The sequence below is a fragment of the Scedosporium apiospermum genome, assembly GCF_000732125.1.
Source record: "Scedosporium apiospermum strain IHEM 14462 chromosome Unknown SEQ_SAPIO_0055, whole genome shotgun sequence".
Lineage (NCBI taxonomy): Eukaryota > Fungi > Ascomycota > Sordariomycetes > Microascales > Microascaceae > Scedosporium > Scedosporium apiospermum.
This window is the reverse complement of record NW_015971756.1, coordinates 1-21,263: the sequence shown is the minus strand read 5'-3', so window position 1 is coordinate 21,263 and position 21,263 is coordinate 1. Positions and strand designations below refer to the sequence as shown.

The 21,263-nt window shown below is 40.1% G+C and overlaps 4 protein-coding genes and 1 pseudogene across 4 annotated transcripts; 2 read left to right on the top strand and 3 right to left on the bottom strand.

Moving 5' to 3' along the window:
- Window positions 1-331: 331 nt before the first annotated feature.
- SAPIO_CDS1219 (Homogentisate 1,2-dioxygenase) lies at window positions 332-1,909 on the bottom strand (the record flags this gene model as incomplete). The annotated part of the gene is made up of 4 exons (XM_016784540.1): window positions 332-884; window positions 1,035-1,266; window positions 1,339-1,787; window positions 1,842-1,909. 4 exons carry the CDS (start codon window positions 1,907-1,909, stop codon window positions 332-334), a joined length of 1,302 nt encoding a protein of 433 aa, XP_016645656.1.
- Window positions 1,910-4,262: 2,353 nt separating this feature from the next.
- Window positions 4,263-5,871, bottom strand: SAPIO_CDS1218 (uncharacterized protein; the record flags this gene model as incomplete). Its single annotated transcript, XM_016784539.1, has 4 exons — window positions 4,263-4,320; window positions 4,425-4,521; window positions 4,702-5,446; window positions 5,503-5,871. The coding sequence occupies 4 exons, from the start codon at window positions 5,869-5,871 to the stop codon at window positions 4,263-4,265; spliced, it is 1,269 nt and encodes a 422-aa protein (XP_016645655.1).
- A 401-nt stretch (window positions 5,872-6,272) lies between these two features.
- Window positions 6,273-8,045, top strand: SAPIO_CDS1217 (uncharacterized protein; the record flags this gene model as incomplete). The annotated part of the gene is made up of 5 exons (XM_016784538.1): window positions 6,273-6,397; window positions 6,465-6,599; window positions 6,659-7,373; window positions 7,432-7,683; window positions 7,899-8,045. 5 exons carry the CDS (start codon window positions 6,273-6,275, stop codon window positions 8,043-8,045), a joined length of 1,374 nt encoding a protein of 457 aa, XP_016645654.1.
- A 1,902-nt stretch (window positions 8,046-9,947) lies between these two features.
- Window positions 9,948-11,555, bottom strand: SAPIO_CDS1216 (Monoamine oxidase N; the record flags this gene model as incomplete). The annotated part of the gene is made up of 2 exons (XM_016784537.1): window positions 9,948-11,024; window positions 11,127-11,555. The coding sequence occupies 2 exons, from the start codon at window positions 11,553-11,555 to the stop codon at window positions 9,948-9,950; spliced, it is 1,506 nt and encodes a 501-aa protein (XP_016645653.1).
- Window positions 11,556-12,370: 815 nt separating this feature from the next.
- Window positions 12,371-14,147, top strand: SAPIO_CDS1215 (annotated as a pseudogene; the record flags this gene model as incomplete).
- Window positions 14,148-21,263: the final 7,116 nt, after the last annotated feature.

Below are 21,263 nucleotides of genomic sequence, written 5' to 3'. Positions count from 1 at the left end.
GCTCATCACCAAAGGCAGCTTATTTGATTAGGAAGGCTCGAACTGGATCGATAGTTTCAACGCCGCTTGTTGTGGAGCTCAGAACACGCCAATAGCATGAGATCGGACCTGTGTAGCGAGCTAGCGACATTGAATCATGTTGCGAATTAGTATTGATTTGCATCAACGCCCGTTTTAGTGCCGAAGCCGGAAATATCGTATGCGCGCGCGTGTTGCTTAGGAGGAGATGGCCACCCGAAAGCATGAGTGGGAAGGGCTTAAAAGAAAAGGTCTATACATATTATAGCATGTATAAAATTGAAATTCTGTCATTGACCTGGATCTAAGGTGATTATTCTGGTCTCTTGAAGCGGGGCTGTAACGCTGCCCAACTATCGTGGTTGTAGCTGGCTTGTACTTTGAGGCAAGTTTTTTTCCCCCATTCGGTGACGCCTAGCATCAAGCTACTCTCAAACATGAAAGCCATACTTCCAACGCCAATCTTCTGAGGCTTCAGCTCCGCCGCGCTTGCCTTCTCGAAAGTGCTGGCATCAGGACCATGCGCTGCCATGACATTATGCAGGCTTGCCCCGCCAGCCTGGAACCCTCCCCCTGCCTTAGCATCATACTCCCCAGAGATCAGTCCCATGAATTCAGACATTGTGTTGCGGTGGTACCAGGGCGGCCGGAAGGTCTCCTCTTGCACCAGCCATCTTGGAGGAAAGATGACGAAGTCGGCGATTGCTGTGCCTGGGTGATCTGAAGGCGCTGTCAACACTGTGTAGATGGAAGGATCTGGATGATCGAAGGAGACGCTCCCGATAACGGAGAATCGGCCGAGATCATATTTGAATGGATAATCTTCAAGATCATTAGCTAGGGACGCATTGTCATTCAGGATCTCTCTTCCGGTGGTTCAAGGAGAAATGTGACCCTAGAACGAGGGAAATCGTTGACAAAGAAGGAGCATTATGGAAACTTACACCTAGAGTTAACGAGATATTTTGTTAGCTTAGAATTGAAATGTCCTGACTGGAGGTGTTTTGTATGCTCACCTGCCGTGCCACGCAACGACGTCGAAAGGGGTATGATTCTGCTCAGCAACATAGAGCTTTCCATTGTATTTGTTGACAACTGACCAGGTGGATGATGTATCTTCGTCGAACCGCGCTAGGGGTATTTGGAAGTCCCTCGCGTTCGCTAGGCAGTTAGAGCCGATTGGGCCAAGCTCTGGTAGGATGAAATGGCCTTGATACAACTCCAAAATGTAGCCTCTAACCGGCCCTTCTGGCAGAGTTACCCGGTATCTGATTCCTCGGGGAATTACCGCAATCTCGTTTGGCCGCACTAGAAGGCTACCTAGCTCCGTCTGTATGTCCAGAGTTCCATGTTGAGCTACAATAAGCATATCACCGTCAGAGGAATACATAGCTGTGCCCCGATCCATATCACGTCCGGCAGCGAAGACGTATATGCCAAGCCCAGTCTTCATAGTCATGTCACCAGCTCCAGCTAAATGCTTGAGGCCATGGATCCAGTCTGCTTCCGGGTCCATGTCGAAAGGGTCCCATCGGAATTGGTTTGGAACATAATCGAGTTGCGTTATTAAGTGGACACTGGCGTTATCAGGGTAGGTTCGGAAGGGTTCATGAGCGGCCGAAGGGAGAATACGATAAAGCCAAGTTTGAAGGTTCTCATGTCGAGGGGCCGTGAATGCAGTTCCCGAGAGCTTTTCAGCGTAGAGGCCGTATGGTGGCTTCTGGGGTGAGTTGGCTCCGATAGGCAAGGCACCCTCCAGGGCTTCGGATCTAATCACATTGCTTAGTTTATACCCACAAGTCAGGTTGGACCTTATGACGTACTCATGGAATGAGCCAAAACCGTTGAGGTACTTGTACCTTTCTGGCGTTTTGAAGTGTGTCGCTGGCATTGCGAATATGCTGGAATGGTAAAACTTGACAACCACAGGCCAACATAGATACGCAACATCTTCTGATAGATATCCCAGTCTTCTTTTATTCTCACCTACGTCTTCTTTATCCGTCTCTGCTCCATGTGTCATCATCACTTACAGCCGACTTCGTGACAAATCGATCGAAAAAGCCTAGTTCCGCAATTCCGATGACAACAGGAGAGCGGAAATCGGAATTTGAAGACTCAAGACAATATTATTGAAACCTCGGAACTTATCCCGAGCACGCGGCCCCTCTTTGCCTTCATGGCACTCTTCCCGGAGAGGCAATTCAATTGATACTACCTTACAATGTTCCAGCCCAAGTACTCTCCCTTAATTCCTTTTTCTTTAACGTTCTTGATTTATCCATCTGGGACATTACTTGATTCGTGAGATTTAATATTAATCGAAACTTTGTGTAAAAAGAATTCTTATTCATTCACGTATCAGGATGAAATCCTGGCTTTCACTCCCAGCGGGGACCCATTTCTCCCTCGCAAATATTCCCTTTGGAATCATCTCAACATCGAAATTGCCGCGGCCCCGTCCAGCCGTCGCAATTGGCGACTACGTCCTCGATTTATCTGCCTTTGCCAATAGCGGTGGCTTCACGAAGTTGCAAAGTTTCCCTCAAGAGAGATTAGGAGTCTTCTCTGAGCCCACGCTGAATTCGTTTGCAGCTCTGGGTAGACCTACGCACCGGGAAGTCCGGACTTTTCTTCGCGACGTCCTTCGGGAAGGTACACCGTACCCAGAGACTCTGATGATAAATGAAGACCTGAAGAATTCTGCTCTCATCCCGTTTTCCCAGGTCCAGACCCATCTTCCCCTCGCTATCGGAGACTATACCGACTTCTTTGCCGGCCGCAACCATGCGCACAATGTGGGCACACTCTTCCGTGGCGCTGCCAACGCTCTAAACCCAAACTATAATCATGTCCCGGTGGCGTACCACGGCCGAGCCAGTTCAGTCGTCGTCTCTGGCACACCGCTCCATCGTCCATGTGGCCAGGTCCTTCCTGGGCCGGGGGCCGGCGCTCCTATCTTTCGAGCGTCAAGAAGGCTGGATATTGAACTCGAGCTGGGTGCCTTCATATGCCGTGGGAATCAACTTGGAAAGCCAATTCCAGTGCGCGAAGCCGAAGAGCACATTTTTGGTTATGTTCTCGTGAATGATTGGAGTGCTCGAGATATACAGCAATGGGAGTATGTACCGCTGGGTCCTTTTAATGCGAAAAACTTTGGCACATCCGTCAGCCCGTGGGTTATTCTGGCGGATTCCCTGGAGCCCTTCAAGGCGCCTGGCCTGTCGAATGACGTGACGCTGCAGCCTTATCTTCAAGAAGAGAAGAAAGATAATATTATCGATATTCAGCTAGAGGTGTCCATTCGCAGTAAGTCATCCCTTCTAAACGGATAATCGCTTCAAGTTGACCACCCCTGCAGCGGCCACAGGTAACGAGAAGACTATTACGCGCACCTCCTCACGCAATCTACTTTGGTCCTGGTCCCAGATGGTCGCACATCACACCGTCTCTGGGTGCAACTTGAGGACTGGTGACCTTCTGGGATCAGGCACAATATCGGGGTCTGAACCCGGCACGTATGGCAGCATGTTAGAACAGACACAAGGTGGTAAGGTACCACTCGAGTTTCCAGGTGGAGAGCAGCGAATATTCTTAGAAGATGGCGACACGGTAACAATACGTGGCTGGGCTGGTTCTGATGGCGACGACTGCATTGGGTTTGGTGAGTGCCATGGGCAAATATTGCCCCCACTGGAGTAATCTAAAACTTGGAGAGCCGTCGTTCAACTGTTTTCCAAGCGCCTGGAATCACGAACGTGCTTTCATATCGGCTGCCTGATTTAGAGATAGAATTTATCATGTTTGAATAGATCCGTTTAGTTCCGTGTTGTATTATGCGAAGGTCTAGACTTTCACTTTAGACTACTTGACTGGAAAAGGCATGAAGGGGTTGCACTAGTGAATACAGAGACGGACCAAGGTCAGCATCGGTGATCGAATTGTGAAGCCGAGTTTATCTTCGCAAAGCGTGAAATCGAAGGACATATACTCGACTGACATGCTATTTGGCACATAACGACTCCCTAATCCTTCTAAAGACTACGTTACCACAAGCATGACCAAGCCCTTGTATGTAGGGATACAAATACGTGAAAATTTTCATTGTGCCAATTTTCTTCTACCACTACCGTACATTGCCGTGTGTTCTCTAAATGGTCGGGCTCGGTTGTTTCACTGTGGCCTGTCGTCATTCACCAACCTCCAAAGCTTTGGCCAAAGCCTGCGGGTGCCGAGGAACAAATCTAGATCTGTAGCGTTTCGGCATTGCCACCAAACTGGTTGGGTCTGCGTTTCCCCTCACTGGATGGCAATCAACTTCGTCATGTTTTTCAATCCGGAAACTGTTCAAGAGCCTCATGAATATGAGGTACAGTTCCCGGTTTGCTAGCAGAGACCCGGCGCACATGCGGTAGCCAATGCCATACGTGAACAGTGGAGCGTCCGGTTGTTCAATCCATCTTTCGGGGCGGAACACTTCCGGGTCCTCCCATACTTCCGCGTCTTGGTTAAATGTTAGCGCATGGCATCAAAGCATCGGTGTGTACCTACCCATATTACAAGCCCAAGCGTTTAAAAATACAACGGTGCCTTTCGGAATGGAGACTCCGCCGTAGACAATATCCTGAATTGTGGCTCGGGGTAAAGCGAGTCGCAGGACCGTGAAGTATCTTAAAGACTCACGCACCAGAGCGACGATATATTGGCATTTCTGATCGTCCTCCACATCACACATCGGTTGGTCTTCAGCGTAGAGCTTGCGGATTTCGGAAACGGCCTTGTCCTGGATCTCCGGATGCTGGGATAGATAAGCAATGAACCAGGCTAAAAGGGTCGTAATAGTATCGAGGCCGCCGGAAAGCATAGTTAAGCTAATTGATGTGAGCTCATCCTCGTTTAACTTTGCCTCTTTATCCAAAATGACATTTGCCTGGATGCATGGCTTATAGGTTCCCTTAGCGATGCGCTCATCGAGGCCTCTATTAAGCGAGGATAGATAGGCATCACGTCGTCTTCGCATCTCCCGAGCCTTGGCAGAGTGGAAGTTGACAGGATTCAGGCGGAGAAGTGGAATGTAGTCCTGGAGGTTGCCGGTGGTGGATCGGAAGCGACTGATTTCCTCCTCAACATGAGTAATCTCGCCAAAAAGATCGTCTTCTCTGCTCTTCAGACGAATGCCCCAGTTGAGCGTAAGGGCAAGAGATAGCGAGAGCCTTTGGATCATGGGCATGGGATCGATGGGGACCTCGCCAACTTTTCCGTCTGTGTAAAGTTCTTTGATAAAGTCGAGAGTCTCAATGTTGAGATGAGGAACGTATGTTGCCACAGAGGGGCGGTTCAACGCCGATGCAGCGCCTTTGCGTCGCCGCTTGAGCGAGTCGCTGTAGGGCGATGTACCAATCGTCGTTCCGGCAGTATCAGAGACGACCTGAGGTTTGGTCAATTTCATTAACTACACAGCCGGCAAGGGAATGGAAATCGTACTTTGTGGAAAGTGTAGAACTCTGGTCTTGAGCTGAGCGCCTGACCATTCTTCCCGAAGAGCTCCCTGGCGGCAGCCGCCGAGTTGACAACTATGACGGGAATGTTGCCGAGTTGGATCTGGTATACCGGACCAAACTTTTTGGCCCACTCGCGATACTTTTCGGCTGCGTTAGTACGAATGTCCCAAATATTTCCAACGAGGGGGAACCCAGAAGGGCCTTTCAAATTGTCAATCCGTGCGTTATGGCGGATTATCTCGTTGACGAAAAGGTACGCGACAGGAGCAATAAAAAAGGACACGAGGAGTGATCGACCTGCATGGTCCCGAATTTGGTCGTTCAGGGATAGGATGAGGTCTGCGATAGTCATGATTACAACGTCGATAAGCTGTTCGAAAAGGTGGAATTAACGGTCTTCGGCATCACAGGGAAGACAAACAAGCCCGCCAAAAAGCGCTGATGAGGCTTTTTTAAAAGTAGGCGGCTTCTCCATGATTACTTCCACGGTGATTATTCGACTCGTCCTACCCGAAAGATTTCCCCGCGGTCATCGCCGTGACAAGTTTGCATGATGGAGCTTGTGCTTGGCTGGCATGAAGTCTCGGAATGTCGGAACAGTTCCGATGGAAAGCTTAATTAGGACGCGGCGAAATAAGGCGCCCATGTCAACCCCATATCAATCCAAACCCCACTCCTCTTCTTTTCTCCAGTTCTCTCGGAAATGTCTGTTTTCTCAACAACAATTTCCGCCACCCCCCGAAGCCAATAGACATGGAGGACAATTGTCCAGTAACGGCAGTACCGGATACGGTCACAACCCGGGACCGGAGACGGCCGGCTTCAGGCGAGAATCAACCTCGACGTCCCAAGCGGGGCAAATATACCTCCGTTGCGTGGTAGGCAGGGGCTCCCATGGGATCAAGTGGCGTACCAGACACATTGCTTACACGGCGTTTATTACAGCGAAGAATGCAAGAAGAGGAAGCTCAAGTGTAATCCTTTGAATGATGAGAGCGGCTGCAAACGCTGCGTCGACAATGGGCTGCCTTGTGTCTACACTAGGGAGCCATCCCCGGCAAATAAGAATAAGGCTGAGAGGTAAATATCCGCACCCTAGATATAACCGAGTTATTCCTGCTGAAAGATACTCCAATAAGCCAACTGAACTACGAAACCCTCAGCAAGGAAGTGGGCCAGCTTCGCAGGCAGGTCATGGAGCTGGCTGGAGCCGTGGAGGCTCTAAGAAATTCCAGTCCTCCGACACGGGGCGTCCCGTCGAGTTCGTCATCTTCACGGGGGGGCACACTTGTCCAGTCTCCAGCCAGTTCTCAAAGGAGCCAAGAGCCAAAAGGACTGCCATTCGTCGGACCCACAAGGCCAGCATTCGGAATTATCATTGGCGAACGTTCTTTGACCCGCATGGGGTTTCCCGTTTGCGAGTCCATTCCTCCTAGCGGTGCTCAGTCCCCGACCGATATCCCCAAGGAGGGAACTGTGCCTCAGACTTCTGAGCAATTCTGGTCGACTTGCACAGCTTCTGAAGTCACTAGACTCGTAGAGGTCTGGCGCGAAGAGGTCGAATCGGTTTACCCATGTTTCGACATGGCGGAAAAGATATCCCACGCGGAGCATATCCTCAATTGCATAAGATCTGGTCGATTAATAGATGGCGACAGATACGACTCTACGCAGGCCACGGTGACCTCAAGGGACGTAGACCTGGTCAAAATCGCAGTAGCGACAGGTATTGTTCTGGAATCGCATGGCAAGACTGAAATGAGCGCTGCAATAATCGACTCAGTTGAGCGAGGTATCTCAAGGATATCATGCTCAGATGTTGGATTGGACAAGATTCAGGTTCTGGTAACACTGGTAGCTATTTCCCACCCCTACATTGCCTTTTCAAGGCCGCGCTGATAAACAGCTTCAGAGCATTTACTACTTTCACATTGACGAAGAGTTGCTGGCATGGAGGGCGATCGGTGTTGCTGCACGAGAGGCTCTCGAGATGGGCCTGCATCGTAGAGACAGTCTCTTCGATAATTTCAAGGATCGAAAGTCTCGCACTCTCGCCACCAGAGTGTTTTGGTGTGTATATGTCCTCGACCGCCGCTGGAGTTTTGGTACCAGCCTTTCCTTTGCGCTCGTTGATCGAGACATTGATCCCGAGTTGCCTGAGCCAGTAAGTCAAACAAACTCATGTGTGATGTACATGAGAAGAGTGGACCTTCTAAGTCTCTATCCAGGACGAAGACTTTCCCTATGTCAAGTGCATGGTGGGATACGGCCGGCTGTGTTCTAAACTGTGGAACGCGATCCCACCATTTAAATCGTCAAGCCAGCATATTCCAGAAGATACTGTCATAGATCTCGATTCTAGCACTCTCGATTGGATAGAGTCAATCCCGTCTCATCTTCGTTTACGGCATCCTCGTCTCGGGCTCGCACCACGCTCTCAGCCGACTGTCCTTCATCGGCTCCGTGCCCTTCTCTACCTACGCGGAAACCACACGCGTTGCCTCATCCATCGGCACTACCTTCTAAGTCCGGCTAGCATTTCCAGTAACCTCCCAAAGGCCTCTCTGGTCGTGGATATTGCTCTCGATAGCATCCAGGTTCTGATGCACCTCAATGCAACGACGGACATTTACTCACTCCAGCAGAATGCTTTCAACTATTTCTTGCTCAGCTCTTTAGCAATCATCTTCCTCGCGGTGTGCCATGCGCCAGAAGTCTTCGCCGGCCCTTGCAGGAAGAGCTTCGTCGACGCAGTGGAGCTTGTGAGAGGTTTATCTCACTGTAGTTTGATTAGCAGGAGACTGTGGAAAAGTATTCGCGGCCTGCTCCCGCGACTAAAGCGTCTCGGCCTGCAACGAACAGAACAAGGCCAGGATTCTAACTTGTCAACGGGGGGCAGCCCCATTTCCACTTTGAGCCCAACTCACTATCAAAACCTAGGTGCCACAGGGTTGATCGAAGCTGAAAGACCCGTCCTAGGGAACGATGGTGTCCATCTTAGAGGGATGGATGAGAATTACTTGGTACCGGACTTCGATGTCACTGGCTTAGTGCCCGACATTTCCCAGATCGGAAGTGACCTTATAAGCCTATTCGATGCATTTAAGCAAGGGCACCAGCAGTTGCCCACATCTTTACTTCCTCATCCTTATAATGCTGATGAAGTAGACTTTATGGACGGTATGGGAAGTGAGGTGTCGCGGCGGTTTCAGTGGCTCATTTAGGACGAGTTAGTTGGGAATGTCCCCTCCAGCTTCGACATGAGATAGCGATGCCGTCGGATGTTTCGTACGAGGTATTAATAGACTCTTCTAAATATATGTAGTGAAGACTACCACAGGCGGTTTTAGAAGTAAACCATTGCGAATCCTTGATGTACACCCTTGGCAAAACTTTTTAGCTCAGCATGAGCAGCGCATTGGTCGTCGTAGAACTCCATGTCTTCCACAGATTCAAAGACAGAAATCGCGGCGACTGTGAATCCTTGTGCACGTTGATCGGGTTTTACGTTTCCTGCTTTCGCCGAACGAATATAGGGTTTTCCATCCTAAGGAGAATTAGATGGCCTGAAAGCATGATTGGAAAGTTATAATGCGAACCTTGATAGCCTTTTGAGGCATGCTTTTGTAGAAATCGAGAACCTTTTTCTGGTCCTCCTCCCGCGGAATCTTGAACAATGTAATACGAGTAATCGGCTGGCTCATCGTGATCAAAACGTCCCAATGGATGGATGGCAAAATTACGGAGGAATAATATGCCCATTTTCTGGAGTATTAAGGGACTGAACAACTCGCCTTGGCTTTAAAGAAGAAAATAGCGCCGGAAGTGACTGCCCCGATTCCGCAGCGATTGCACAGGAGCACGCATGGACACTTCTATTCTCCGAAACCAGTTGGAGGTGGTCACCTGGAACCATTTGATACATTTCCGATCAGTTTCCGATCGCACAGATGCCACCCATTGGGCCGAGTGTTCATGAGCCAACAGTACAATCCCAATAGGAGGGTGCCTCTGGGCTGGGCATGGAAGAGCTCCTGAAGGCGTTATCCTTGTTGCGTTTGTACCTTGATTCCGTGTAGCTCTGTTCGGTGCTGCCCCAGAAAACGCAGCCACGAGCGATTTCATGGAACTTTCTGCTGCCCAAACTGTGGGTGAGAGCTGGATCGAGTTTCCTCTTCAGAAGCGAATTTGAAGTTCACAAAGATGTTTCATGGTGCTAAGAAAAAAAACCAACTGAGCCTACTGGCAGGTAAGATTAAGCTCGGTACTAGGCTAGAACCGGACACCCATCTTAAAAAGCTTGATGAAATTCCCCCCTCGATCATTTTTGTAGGTGATAAGATTTTAGATTTAAGACGGTTATTTCTTCACTACATCTCTCCGGCCGAGCAAAGCAACTCTCTCAGAACTCAGTCGCAATCCGATAACCTATCCATCATTTCCAGCAACGCGCAACGGAAGTGTATGCTGAGAGTGACCAAGCTCGCCGCCAAGTTCCTTTGCAACTCGGGCTCCATCTTCAATTGCTCCGTCAATGAAACCCCTCCAGCCCTTAGCCCAGTCGGCACTGGCAAACAAAATATTGCCTTGGCGCGCTTTCAAAACATCTAGGTATTCTGTTGCCATGCCGGGACGCAGGAACTCCCACGTGCCTAAGGCGAACTCGTCAGTGTTCCAGTCGTGGAATACAAGTCGTCGAATGTCCTCGAACAGCGTTGGCGCAAAGGCAACCATGGCCGCCAAGGCCTTCTGCCCAGCGTCGGCCGTAGGCTCGAGACGGAGATCGGGGTACGAGCATCCAAAAGCCACAACGTGGGTGTTTCCCGCTGGCGTGGTGCCGTCGCCGAAAGCCATACCCAAACCGCCTTTGTTCCAGCCACTAAAGGTCCGAAGAGCTGGATTAGCCACTTCAGCGTGGACCTTGACACAATGGTTAGCGTGGCCCATCTCCGAGGCCGCCCGCTTTCCTGGAAGTAGGTCGGGCTTGAATGTGACATCCTTCAACACATTGAGCGGGATTGTCGAAATTGCCCGCTTGGCTTGATATTGGACGCCCAACCGAGTTGTGACCACAACATAGCTTCCCTGGTCTTCGACAATGGCTACTGGGGCACTAAATTGGTAGGTGAGCTTCCCCGTCGCACTAGCTTCATCGAAGATCTGTCGGGCCAATTTTGACTGCCCATCCTTGAGCTTAAATGTAAGACACATCTCTTTAAACATGAGCATATCGTAGTTGTTGAGGGCCCACCATCGAAGCATGTCAAAGAAACTTGACTCCTCCATCGTACCACCGGAGGTCACAGAGAGAAATATCTCAAGTACTTCACGCTCAATGGGTGTCAAATCGTCTTCAATCTGGGCGAGTCGATTGGCGAAAGAAAGTTTGTCGTACTCGCCTATAACAGGGTTGTGGTGCGCATTGTGCGGGAAAGGAATGGCTTCTCGGCCGAACTTTCCATCAACATTAACAAACTTTTTGACTGCCGATTCTAAGATGTCGAACTAGGAACACTTCAATTAGCACGTTAGTTATAAAATAAAAAAAAAAAAAAAAAAAAAAAAAAAAAAAAGATAGGTAGAGAGAGTGAGCTCGAAAATAAATACCTCCTTTTGAGAGCCGAGTTTCGTTGTGCTGCCATTTGAACGGTTGACCCAAGTGTCTTCAAGTCCTTGACCGGCGATGGGTGAAATCTCAAGGTCGTCGCTCATGCTGTACCTAGCCAGCTCTCTCCAAACAAATGGTTGGTTCCAATGGACCCAAGTTCCCCCCATTTCGTAAGGATAGCCTTCAATATCAGCGGACCACGTTCGTCCGCCAATGCGGTCTCTGCCTTCAAGGAGAAGCACATCGTATCCGGCTGTAGTAAGGTCACGCGCTGCTATTAAGCCAGCGTAGCCTGCACCGATCACTACAGCGTCATGGATTTTGTCGGCTGGCCGGTTGGATGAAGGCTCAATAACACCAATGGACGGAAGACCCTGTTGGAGGCCGGCACTTGGCGTCCAGAGATGACCCTCCCGGCTGACGTGCATTTTTCAAACTGTGGTGCTGGACAAGGCCTGGTTACTAGTGGCCTATGAGGCTGGCGAAAGCAGGGAGGAATAATCTTGCCGTTATTTTAATAAGGATGATAGCTGCGTAGAGCTTTGTTTTGTCTCTATTATATCTCGGGTTAAATGGAACTGTTCTTATTACCACTAGACCTGAATTAATGATCCGGCGGAGCTCGGTGGAGATTCCGCGTTCCGAGGTCATGACAACGGCTCAACCCCACTTCCAGTCCCCATCTCATACGATGCATCATTCTTTAAGTTGGGGAAAGCTTGCTTTTCTTCTGTCTCTGGGCCATCCAAGAAGTCGCACGCAATGATCAAACAATCCTCTTATCATTGCCTGTTCCAAGCTTGCTCCCACTCATAAGTATGCACCCAAAGACCGACGCACGTCACATATTTGATAGGCTGAACTGCTTATCTGCTCGGAAATTTTCGCTCGGCTCTCGGAAATTCTTTGAGATTTCCGGCATTCGACAGGGAGGACTCTCCTAGATAACGCTCTCGTTTGCCCGTCCTCGAGACAGTAGCGTCACACTTTTCCAGATTGGGTCTCAATGCAACCCCCCAACTCTCTCTACCCCAGACCCACATTTACCCCGGATTTTGCGGCATCGATTAAACTGCTTCAGGAATCCGTTCCGAGATAAGTGAGCTCCTAGATAACACATCACATCTCAGACACCAATGTAAGCTGAACGATTATTAAAAAGAAACGCTGTGCGTCAATCCCCTTCTTCCTGAGTTCCTTAAGTAATATCAGTTCTTCAAATCTGAGTTCGGAATCTTTAGAAATGTCAAACGACTTGCAGCCCAATAAAATCGACATCCAGGTCACCCAGCACCTCGAAAAGGTGCCATCGCATGAAGTATGCTTTGCAAGTGACGAGGAGCGGCTGGCCCAGTTGGGTCATACCCAAGAACTCACTCGGCGATTCTCCATCTTAACCCTTGGGTCGCTCTGTCTTTGCTTGATGGCCACTTGGGAGGCATTGTCCACTGTCATTGCCGCTGCCCTTATTAGTGGCGGCCCCCCATGTCTCTTCTACAACTAGTATGTTCCGTCTTTCTTGATTCTCTCTCTCCCCTTGCAGACTATGAAGTGGTTAATTTGGATGCCAGCATACTGTCTTTCGTATGCACAGTCTGCATTGCCTGTTCCCTTGGCGAAATTGCTTCTATTTATCCAACGGCAGGCGGTAGGTCAAATGTTCCCGACCTGGTAGGACATGATACGCTGACCTGTGGAACCCAGGACAATACCATTGGGTGGCCGCTCTTTGCCCAGCGTCTACGAGATCCGCTGCCGCTTGGGTAACTGGGTGGATATCTATAGGAGGACAGATTATCTTGACGGCTTCAGCAGCGTTTGCTGCGGGTCTCCAGGCCCAGGCTTTAATCGTTTTGAACCATGACGACTATATACCTACTCGTTGGCAGGGTATGCTCTTCTACTGGGCTGTTTTGGCTTACGCGGGCGCTCTCAATCTTTGGGGAATGAAGTTGATGCCTCAGATCAATCTGTTATCAGGTAAGTGAGAATACAGTGGCTCGTATCATTACAAGTCCAGAACTAATCGCCAGAGTTTAGGTGTCATCCATATTTCTGCCTTTGTGGCCATTATTATCGTACTTGGCGCCATGTCCTCCAAAAATACATCCAGCTTTGTTTTTACTGAGGTTGTCAACAGCAGCGGATGGGAAAGCAGCGCTATCTCATGGCTAGTGGGACTACAGAGCGCCGTTTATCCCTTTCTGGGGTAGGTGACGAGGTTAAGGTATTCTTGGGAACATATTTCTAACTATTTATTTTCTACATAGGTACGATGCCGCTTGCCATTTATCTGAGGAGCTGCCGAATGCCAGCCGGAACGTCCCCCTGGCCATGGTAGGCAGCGTCGTCGTCAACGGTCTGATCGGTTTGGCATATTGCGTCGTTCTGCTCTATTCCGCTGGCTCCCTCGAGTCTCTCCTGGAGACACCGACAGGATTCCCATTCATGCAAATATACCTCGAAACCGCCAATTCGAGAGTGGGAGCAACAATTATGTCTCTCATGCCGGTCATCATCGCCACTGCTGCCGCCATTGCTGGAGTAACATCTACGTCCCGGACTCTCTGGGCATTTGCTCGCGATAAAGCAACGCCCTTCGACTCATATATAAGCTCGGTAAATAAGAAGACGAAGGTCCCTGTCCAAGCAGTCGCCGTAGTCGTCTCTCTACAATTTCTTCTCGGCCTTATTTACATTGGGAACTCCACTGCATTCAACGCTATTTTGTCCATGGCCATTATCGGATTATACTTGTCTTATGGCCTGCCTATTATTTACATGCTTATCTATGGCCGCTCTTCCTTACACAGTGGAGGCTTCGGTCCCTTCCGTCTACCCTCTGGTGTTGGCGTCGTTACAAATGTAGTCAGCCTCCTGTGGATTGCTATTGCTATATTCTTCAGCACCTTTCCCTTAACTATTCCTGTAACAGCTCAGAATATGAACTATTCTACAGTGGTGATGGCTGGCTGGATTTTGTTCGGGATGGTTTACTACCTTGGGCAGGGGCGCCATAAATTTGAAGTTCCAGCTCTCGATAATACCTCTAGCTAGTGTAATTTCTTTTAAGTAAACTCAATACTAAATATAAATCCCTGAGGTAATACTTGATTAAGTAAGCTATAATAAAGTAGACAGTATCGAAGTGCAATTTCATATAAGCTCTCTATCTAACTTCGTCTTTTAAGCCTCATTGTATTAATAATCAAACTATCTATAAACCTATTAGAGCACCTTAAGAAAATCAGATAGCATACCTATAGCAGTAACCTCACTACTAATACTAGCCCTACAAATCGTTAATAGTAGGCTACTATAACATTTTATATAGAAGCTAATTATATTATTACTCTCCTATAAAAGTGTAATAGGATATAACTAGTTAAATTACTTAATACTAACCTTAGCCTACTTATATATTATATCTATACTCCTAATAAACTAAATAACCTTATTCTCTTTAGCTACTACCCTTCTCTCTTTTTCTATCTAATAGTTAAAGTTAGTAAATTATCTAAGAAACTTATTACTATTAGATATAGACTTAAGCTTTTTAAAGATTAAGCTCTATATAGAGAAGGATATAGGTAACTTAATAAGTAACTTTACTAGTTAGGCAAGGATAATAATCTTATAGGTAATATCTAACCTATTTAAATTATCTTATAGATCTAACTTAGTAAATCTAAACTTTTTTATATATTAGATTTAAGTAGACTATTTACTATTACTTTTACCCTTACTTTAATTCTAGATTACTAATATAAAGGAATTAAATAGGAATAATAATATACTATTAAATATACTTTTAATATAAGTAATTTAATTACCTATATTAATTATATTATTAAAAGTTAATATAATAGGTATCTTAGTATTAATAGATAACTTATAATAAATAAAGGACCCTATTAAGAAAGTAGTAGTAAAGATATCTTCCTATAGCTTATATAATCTTAAGAATACCTTCTTATTTAGTATTATAATACTAATTCTCTTCTTAAGGAATAATAAGTATAACTTAGCTAACTACTTTAAACTAGTATTCTTAATAGTAATTACTTTACCTAATACTATAGATAAGTACTTAATAATTTTAGAGATCTTAAGAGAATTAAATCTCTTAGCTTTTAGTTTATTAAATATATAATTAAAGCTAATAGGGGAGTAGTCCTTATAGTATAGGGCTTAGTTAATAATAGTAATATAGTAAAGGTATAGGTATAGGGATAAGTATTTACTAGAGAAAGCTATAAGCTACTTTAGGAAGTATAATCTTATACTTTTAGTATCTAAAATAATATATATATAAGTAAAGGGGATAGAGAAAGGAAAATATTTATAAAAGTTACTATATTAATAATAGTAATATAAATAGCTTAAATAGGTAATAATATTAAAATTATTTTATCTAAAGTAGTAGGGAAATTTAATATTAAAATAAGAAAAAAATTAGGAAGGGAAAAAAAGGGAGATTTATTAGACTAAACTAACTATATTAATATATATAGAGAATTACTAGTATAATTTAAAATAATATAATAGCTTAATAGTAGTTTTAATATTATATATACTAGGAAATAAATAGGAAAGCTTAAATTTAATAAGGTAGTATTAGAAATTATAAGTAAACTAGATAGTTATCTATAGAGGGGCTAATATAGGTATTATTAATCTAATAGTTTAGTAAGAGTTTAAAATACTAGGTATTATTAAAATTATTAGTAGAAAAAAGTATTGCTTTATTATAAATAAGTATAGTTAGCTAATAACTAGTACTATTTGCTTAGCTTTCTAGTAGTTTGACTTATATAGTATAGGTAGAAATAGCTATATAAGGATATAGTTAGCTTTATTTAAGTATTAGAGATATTATGATTATTTTAATTTAGTAGGCTTAGAGTATTTAATTTTAGCTATGTGGTTGATCTGTAAAGGTTTGCTTTTTTTTAGAGTTTCTATATAGATATATATAAATAGCTAGATAACTAATTAATACCCCTTATAGAAGAGTCTTATCTTTATATAAATAGTTTTTTATAATATTTTTATTTAAGGTATACTAGATACTAAATTCTACCCCTAAAGTTTTATATATAACTTACTAACTAGAAGACAGCTAAATAACCTATCTTTTTTCTATAAGGCCTCCTTCTTATATAAAAAATAGGTTTAGTTATAGTTTAGAAAGACTTTTAAGATCAAAAATATATTTTAAAAATCTTATATTTTTTATTTTCTTTTCCTAAGCTAAAATAGATTATTAATTTTATTAAGATCTTAGATCTAGCTAAGTATAAGCTAAATATCTTACTAATAATATTAAAGATATAAATAAATATATTAAATTCTCTTAATAAATATTTTCCTAATATTACTATATAAACTTATAAAAATATATTAAAATCTTCCTATAGTAATATAACCTTATTATAACTACCTATAATAATATTACTTATATTATTACTTATAAGATTAAAAAACTTCTTACTAAAGCTATTAGAAAAGTTAATTATATTTTCAGCTTTATATAGTAATTTACTAGTAAAGCTAAATATATATATAGTTTTATTAGGTAGCTAGCTATATTAGACTACTATATATTTACTATTAAATAGCCTATTAGTATAACTATAATACTAGTATTATAAAACTTCTTAGTAACTATAATTATTAAAAAGGTAGCTATAGTTTTTATTATAGGCTATATTATAATAATTAAATCTTCCCCTAAGATTTCTTTTAGTATAATAGTATTAGGTAATCTTTTACTTTAGGCTAGCTTTCTAGTAAGTATAATTAATATAATTTCTATTAACTATATTAATATATTAATTATTAGTAAATATTTATATAAATATTTAAGTATATAAAAGGTTATATTTATAAATAGTATATCTATAGGTAGTTTTATTCTAAGATATTATAGTAAAGAACTAAAAAAGGTTACTATAGAGCTAGAAAGCAATTACCTATTTATAATATTTAATAATAATAATCTAGAAGCTATTACCTTAGCCCTTAAAATCTTTAAGTAGTATATTATTAGCTAGGTATATACTTATATAAACTATATCTATATATAAAATAATATCTATAATAAATTCTCCTAATTCTTACTTAAGGATACTTAGAAGTTATATATAGGCTATAAAGCTATACTTAAAACTACTATAGGGCTATTAATAATACTTTATAGTATTAAAAAGCTTATATACTATATTAAAGATACTATAAATAAAGGTATTAAAGTATTATATAATAGTAAAAGGCTAGCTAATATATAATTATAGTAGTAAAGCTACTTTTTTAAGCTAATAATCCTAGTAGATATAATATTAGATATACTAGCCAACTAGGAAAAGATATTTAAGCTTATTTTAGGGCTATATAAATTTAATATAGAAGCTAAGGTTATTTAGGTAGTAAATAATATATCTATAGGGTTAGTATTATATTTTTTTATATAGGATATTAGTTATATTTAGAGGTTATTAGAGAGTCTAGAGGCTAGTATAGTAAGTATAAATACTAATAAAGATCTTTTATCTTTATAGTAATATAATATATTTTTACTATTATTAAATACTAACTTTTTAATAATAGAGGTAATATTTCTTATATTAAGTTTCTTTTTAAAAGTATAAAGATATCTAGCTATAAGAAAGAGGTTAGGAAAGATATTATTATTAATAAATATTTAATATAGAAGACTAGAATTTTTATAGTAAAGGATACTTTTATAGTTTAAGATAGTATTTTACTTTCTAAATTAATTTTTTCTATACTAAAATACTTAATACCTAAAACTATTAAATTAAAAACTTTTATTATAATACTTATCTTTATAGGTATATATAAGTCTCTTAAAGAATATAAGTAAACTAATAATAATAATATCTTTATAATTAAGTTAAAGTAATTTTGTCTTTATATTTAAGAGCTAGTAAAATTATAGGCAAATAAAAAGTAAGCTAGCTAGAAAACTATAATAATATAATTAGTTAATATTAACCTAATTATATTTACTCTACTACCTCTCTTCCTTTTTTTTTTCTTTATCTCTTTAGTTCCTATACTATATTTATAAATATTTTATCTAGGAATAATATAAATACCTCTACTAACTTTAAATCTATAATAGAACCTCTACAATTAGTCTAATATTAAATTCAGCCAGCCTTTCCTTAGCTTCTCTTAAATACTTCTCTAAAACCTTTTTATCTCTTAGCTTAAGCTTTACTCTAAACTTAGATATAATAGAATTTACCTTAACTATATCCTACTTATAATAAATATAATAAGTATTAGTAGGAGCTTCCTTACTCTTAGTAAACTTAAAGGAGATAATAAAGTATATAAAAAAGGTATAGAGGATATAGTTAGAAAAGTTAATAGCTATATATATATATCTACTAGTACTAAAAGTAAAGTAGTAGGGTATAAATATATTATAGTCTTTAGAGATCTAGTAGCTAGGCTAGAATTTATTAGTATTAGTATTATATATAGCTATATCTTTAAGTTAGGGGATATTTATTATTAATAATATCTACTAATCTAAATACTTTTATAATAAAAAGGGTATAATTCTTACTATAATTTATAGCTTAGGTATTAGTATATACTAAAACCCCTTTAGGTATCTTAAACTTCTAGAACTTAAATTCCTTAAAGATCTATTATATTAGGAGGAGTTTAAGTAGGGGATATACTTTAAGAGCTTCCTTAATAATACTAACTATATAAAAGCTCTTTTCCTTAGACCTATATACCTTAAATACTCTTTATAAAGTTTTATATATTTTTATAAGGTTATTATATACTTCCTACTAGATTAGCTAGCCCTTAATTAATACTAGGACTCTAAAAATAATAATAATAATTAAAAAGAAAGTCTTAAATCTACTAGATATTAAGCTTCTAAAAATAATTTTAATATTAACTAGAACTAATTAGCTACTTTTTTATATTATTCAATAAGGGAAGGGACAGAAGGGTAAGGGAAGGGAGAAAGGGAAGGGGAATATAAGATACTTAAAACTTATAAGTTATTAGGCCTAGTAGGTTATTATAGAGAAATATCTTAGTAATTAGTTTCTTATTACTAATAGTATTTATAGTTATATTATAAATCTTATTAAATATAGAACCTAACTAATTATTATATTATATACAAACTTCGAGGGCCTTAGACATCCAGCTATTATCTCCAAGATATTATAAATAAAAAATAAAATCCTAAAAGTTAGATTTTATTAATTGGAAACTAGGGCGGTAATTAGATAAAGACGAGTCTTACAAGTATTCTAGAAAAAAAAAATAATAATAGACTTAATTAGCTGTGCTCCTTACCTAGTAATAGTAATAATATCTTTAAAAATCTATAGTAGTAAAGGATCTAAGATAGAGCTAAACTATATATTATAGTAAAAGGTTAATATTAGGTTAAGGTAAGTCTCTTCTAGTAAGTATAAAATATAATCTCTACCTCTCTTTTTTTACTATCCTAGTATATAATTAAGATAATAAAATAGATCTTAAAATCTATTATCACCTATATCTTAGCTATAGCAAATCTAATAGTAAAAAAGCTAATAACTTATCTTTATTTTTTTATCTTCTTATTCTATAGACTAGTTTTAATAGTAATAACTATAAAAGTTAGTTAGAAACTATATATATAGATGTCTAAACTAAGTAAAAAGTCTACTAGAAGTTACTAAAACAATATTATAAAATATATAAAACTATAGATAATCTATAGTAGTAGACTAGTTCTTAATAAGCTAATCCCTTACTATATTAAATAAGTTAAAAATAATTACCTATTACCTTCCTATCCTAAACTAAAATATAAGCTAACTATATTTAGTTATTTATTTTTCTACTATTATTATATAGTTATTATTAAGCTAGTAGAAGTACTTAGCTAGAAGCTTTTTACTAGAAATCTTAAAGATTTCTTCAATTTTAAATATATTAATATAGAAGAACTTAATATATATAAAAGTAAATATAAATACTATTATTAATATAATAACTTTAAGTACTAGAGTAATAGGCTATTTTACTTATAAAAAGGATTTTATCTTAAATTAAAAGTTAGGTTTTATCTTATTTTATTTCTTAGCTAATAAGTATAAAATAGAACTATTAACTTTAAAGTAATATTAGGATAAAAGGTAAGATAAACTTTAGATAGAGTAATAAGTTTAATAATATTTACTATATTCTTTCTTATTCCTCTTATTTACTCTTAGTTTTTATTCTTCTCCTCTTAGTACTAGTAAATTAATATATACTTATACTATATACTAGGCCTCTACTCTATACTAAGACCTTTTAAAGACTTTAGACTACTATAATTACATTTTTAGGACTCTCTTACTATACTTAATCTAGAATAATATAATATAATATAATCCTTTAGTAGCTTCTATAGTTATTATAGGTATTAGTAAAGAGTATTACTTTAATATAAAATATTGCTCCTTTCTAATATATATCTTCCCCATTCTCTATTCCCTTCTATATTTATTAGTAATTTTTTCTATTAGCTTACTTAACTTAGGTCTCTCCTTTAACTATACTATAATAACTTTTAAAAATTCTTTTAGAGTTTCTTTTTATATTATTAGTTATCTTACTTCTTAATTATAACCCTAACTCTTATACCTAAATAATAAATAATAAAAGTCTATATCTATTCTAAAATAGGCCTCAACACTCTTAAGGTATTAGGTTATATAAACTTATTTTTATAATTAATATTATAATTACTATAGATAGAAGAGGTATATTTAAAGTTACTAGGATAAAAAGCTATTAATAGAAAATACCTATTATTTAATACTATTATTTATATCCTTTAAAAATAAAAGAGTTTATCTATATATTTATATATTACTTTAATAACTTATAATATATTATTTAAAACTTTATAAAAAAATTAAAAAAAAGCTTATATAGAAAGGTTACTTAAAAGTACTATATAGAAATATTATAAGTTATTAAAAACTATTCCCTTTTACTTTTAAGCTTCTACTATTAGATTAGTAATAGATATCTATATATCTATATAGTCTTCCCTATACTATTAGGGTTAGGGTTAGGGTTAGGGTTAGGGTTAG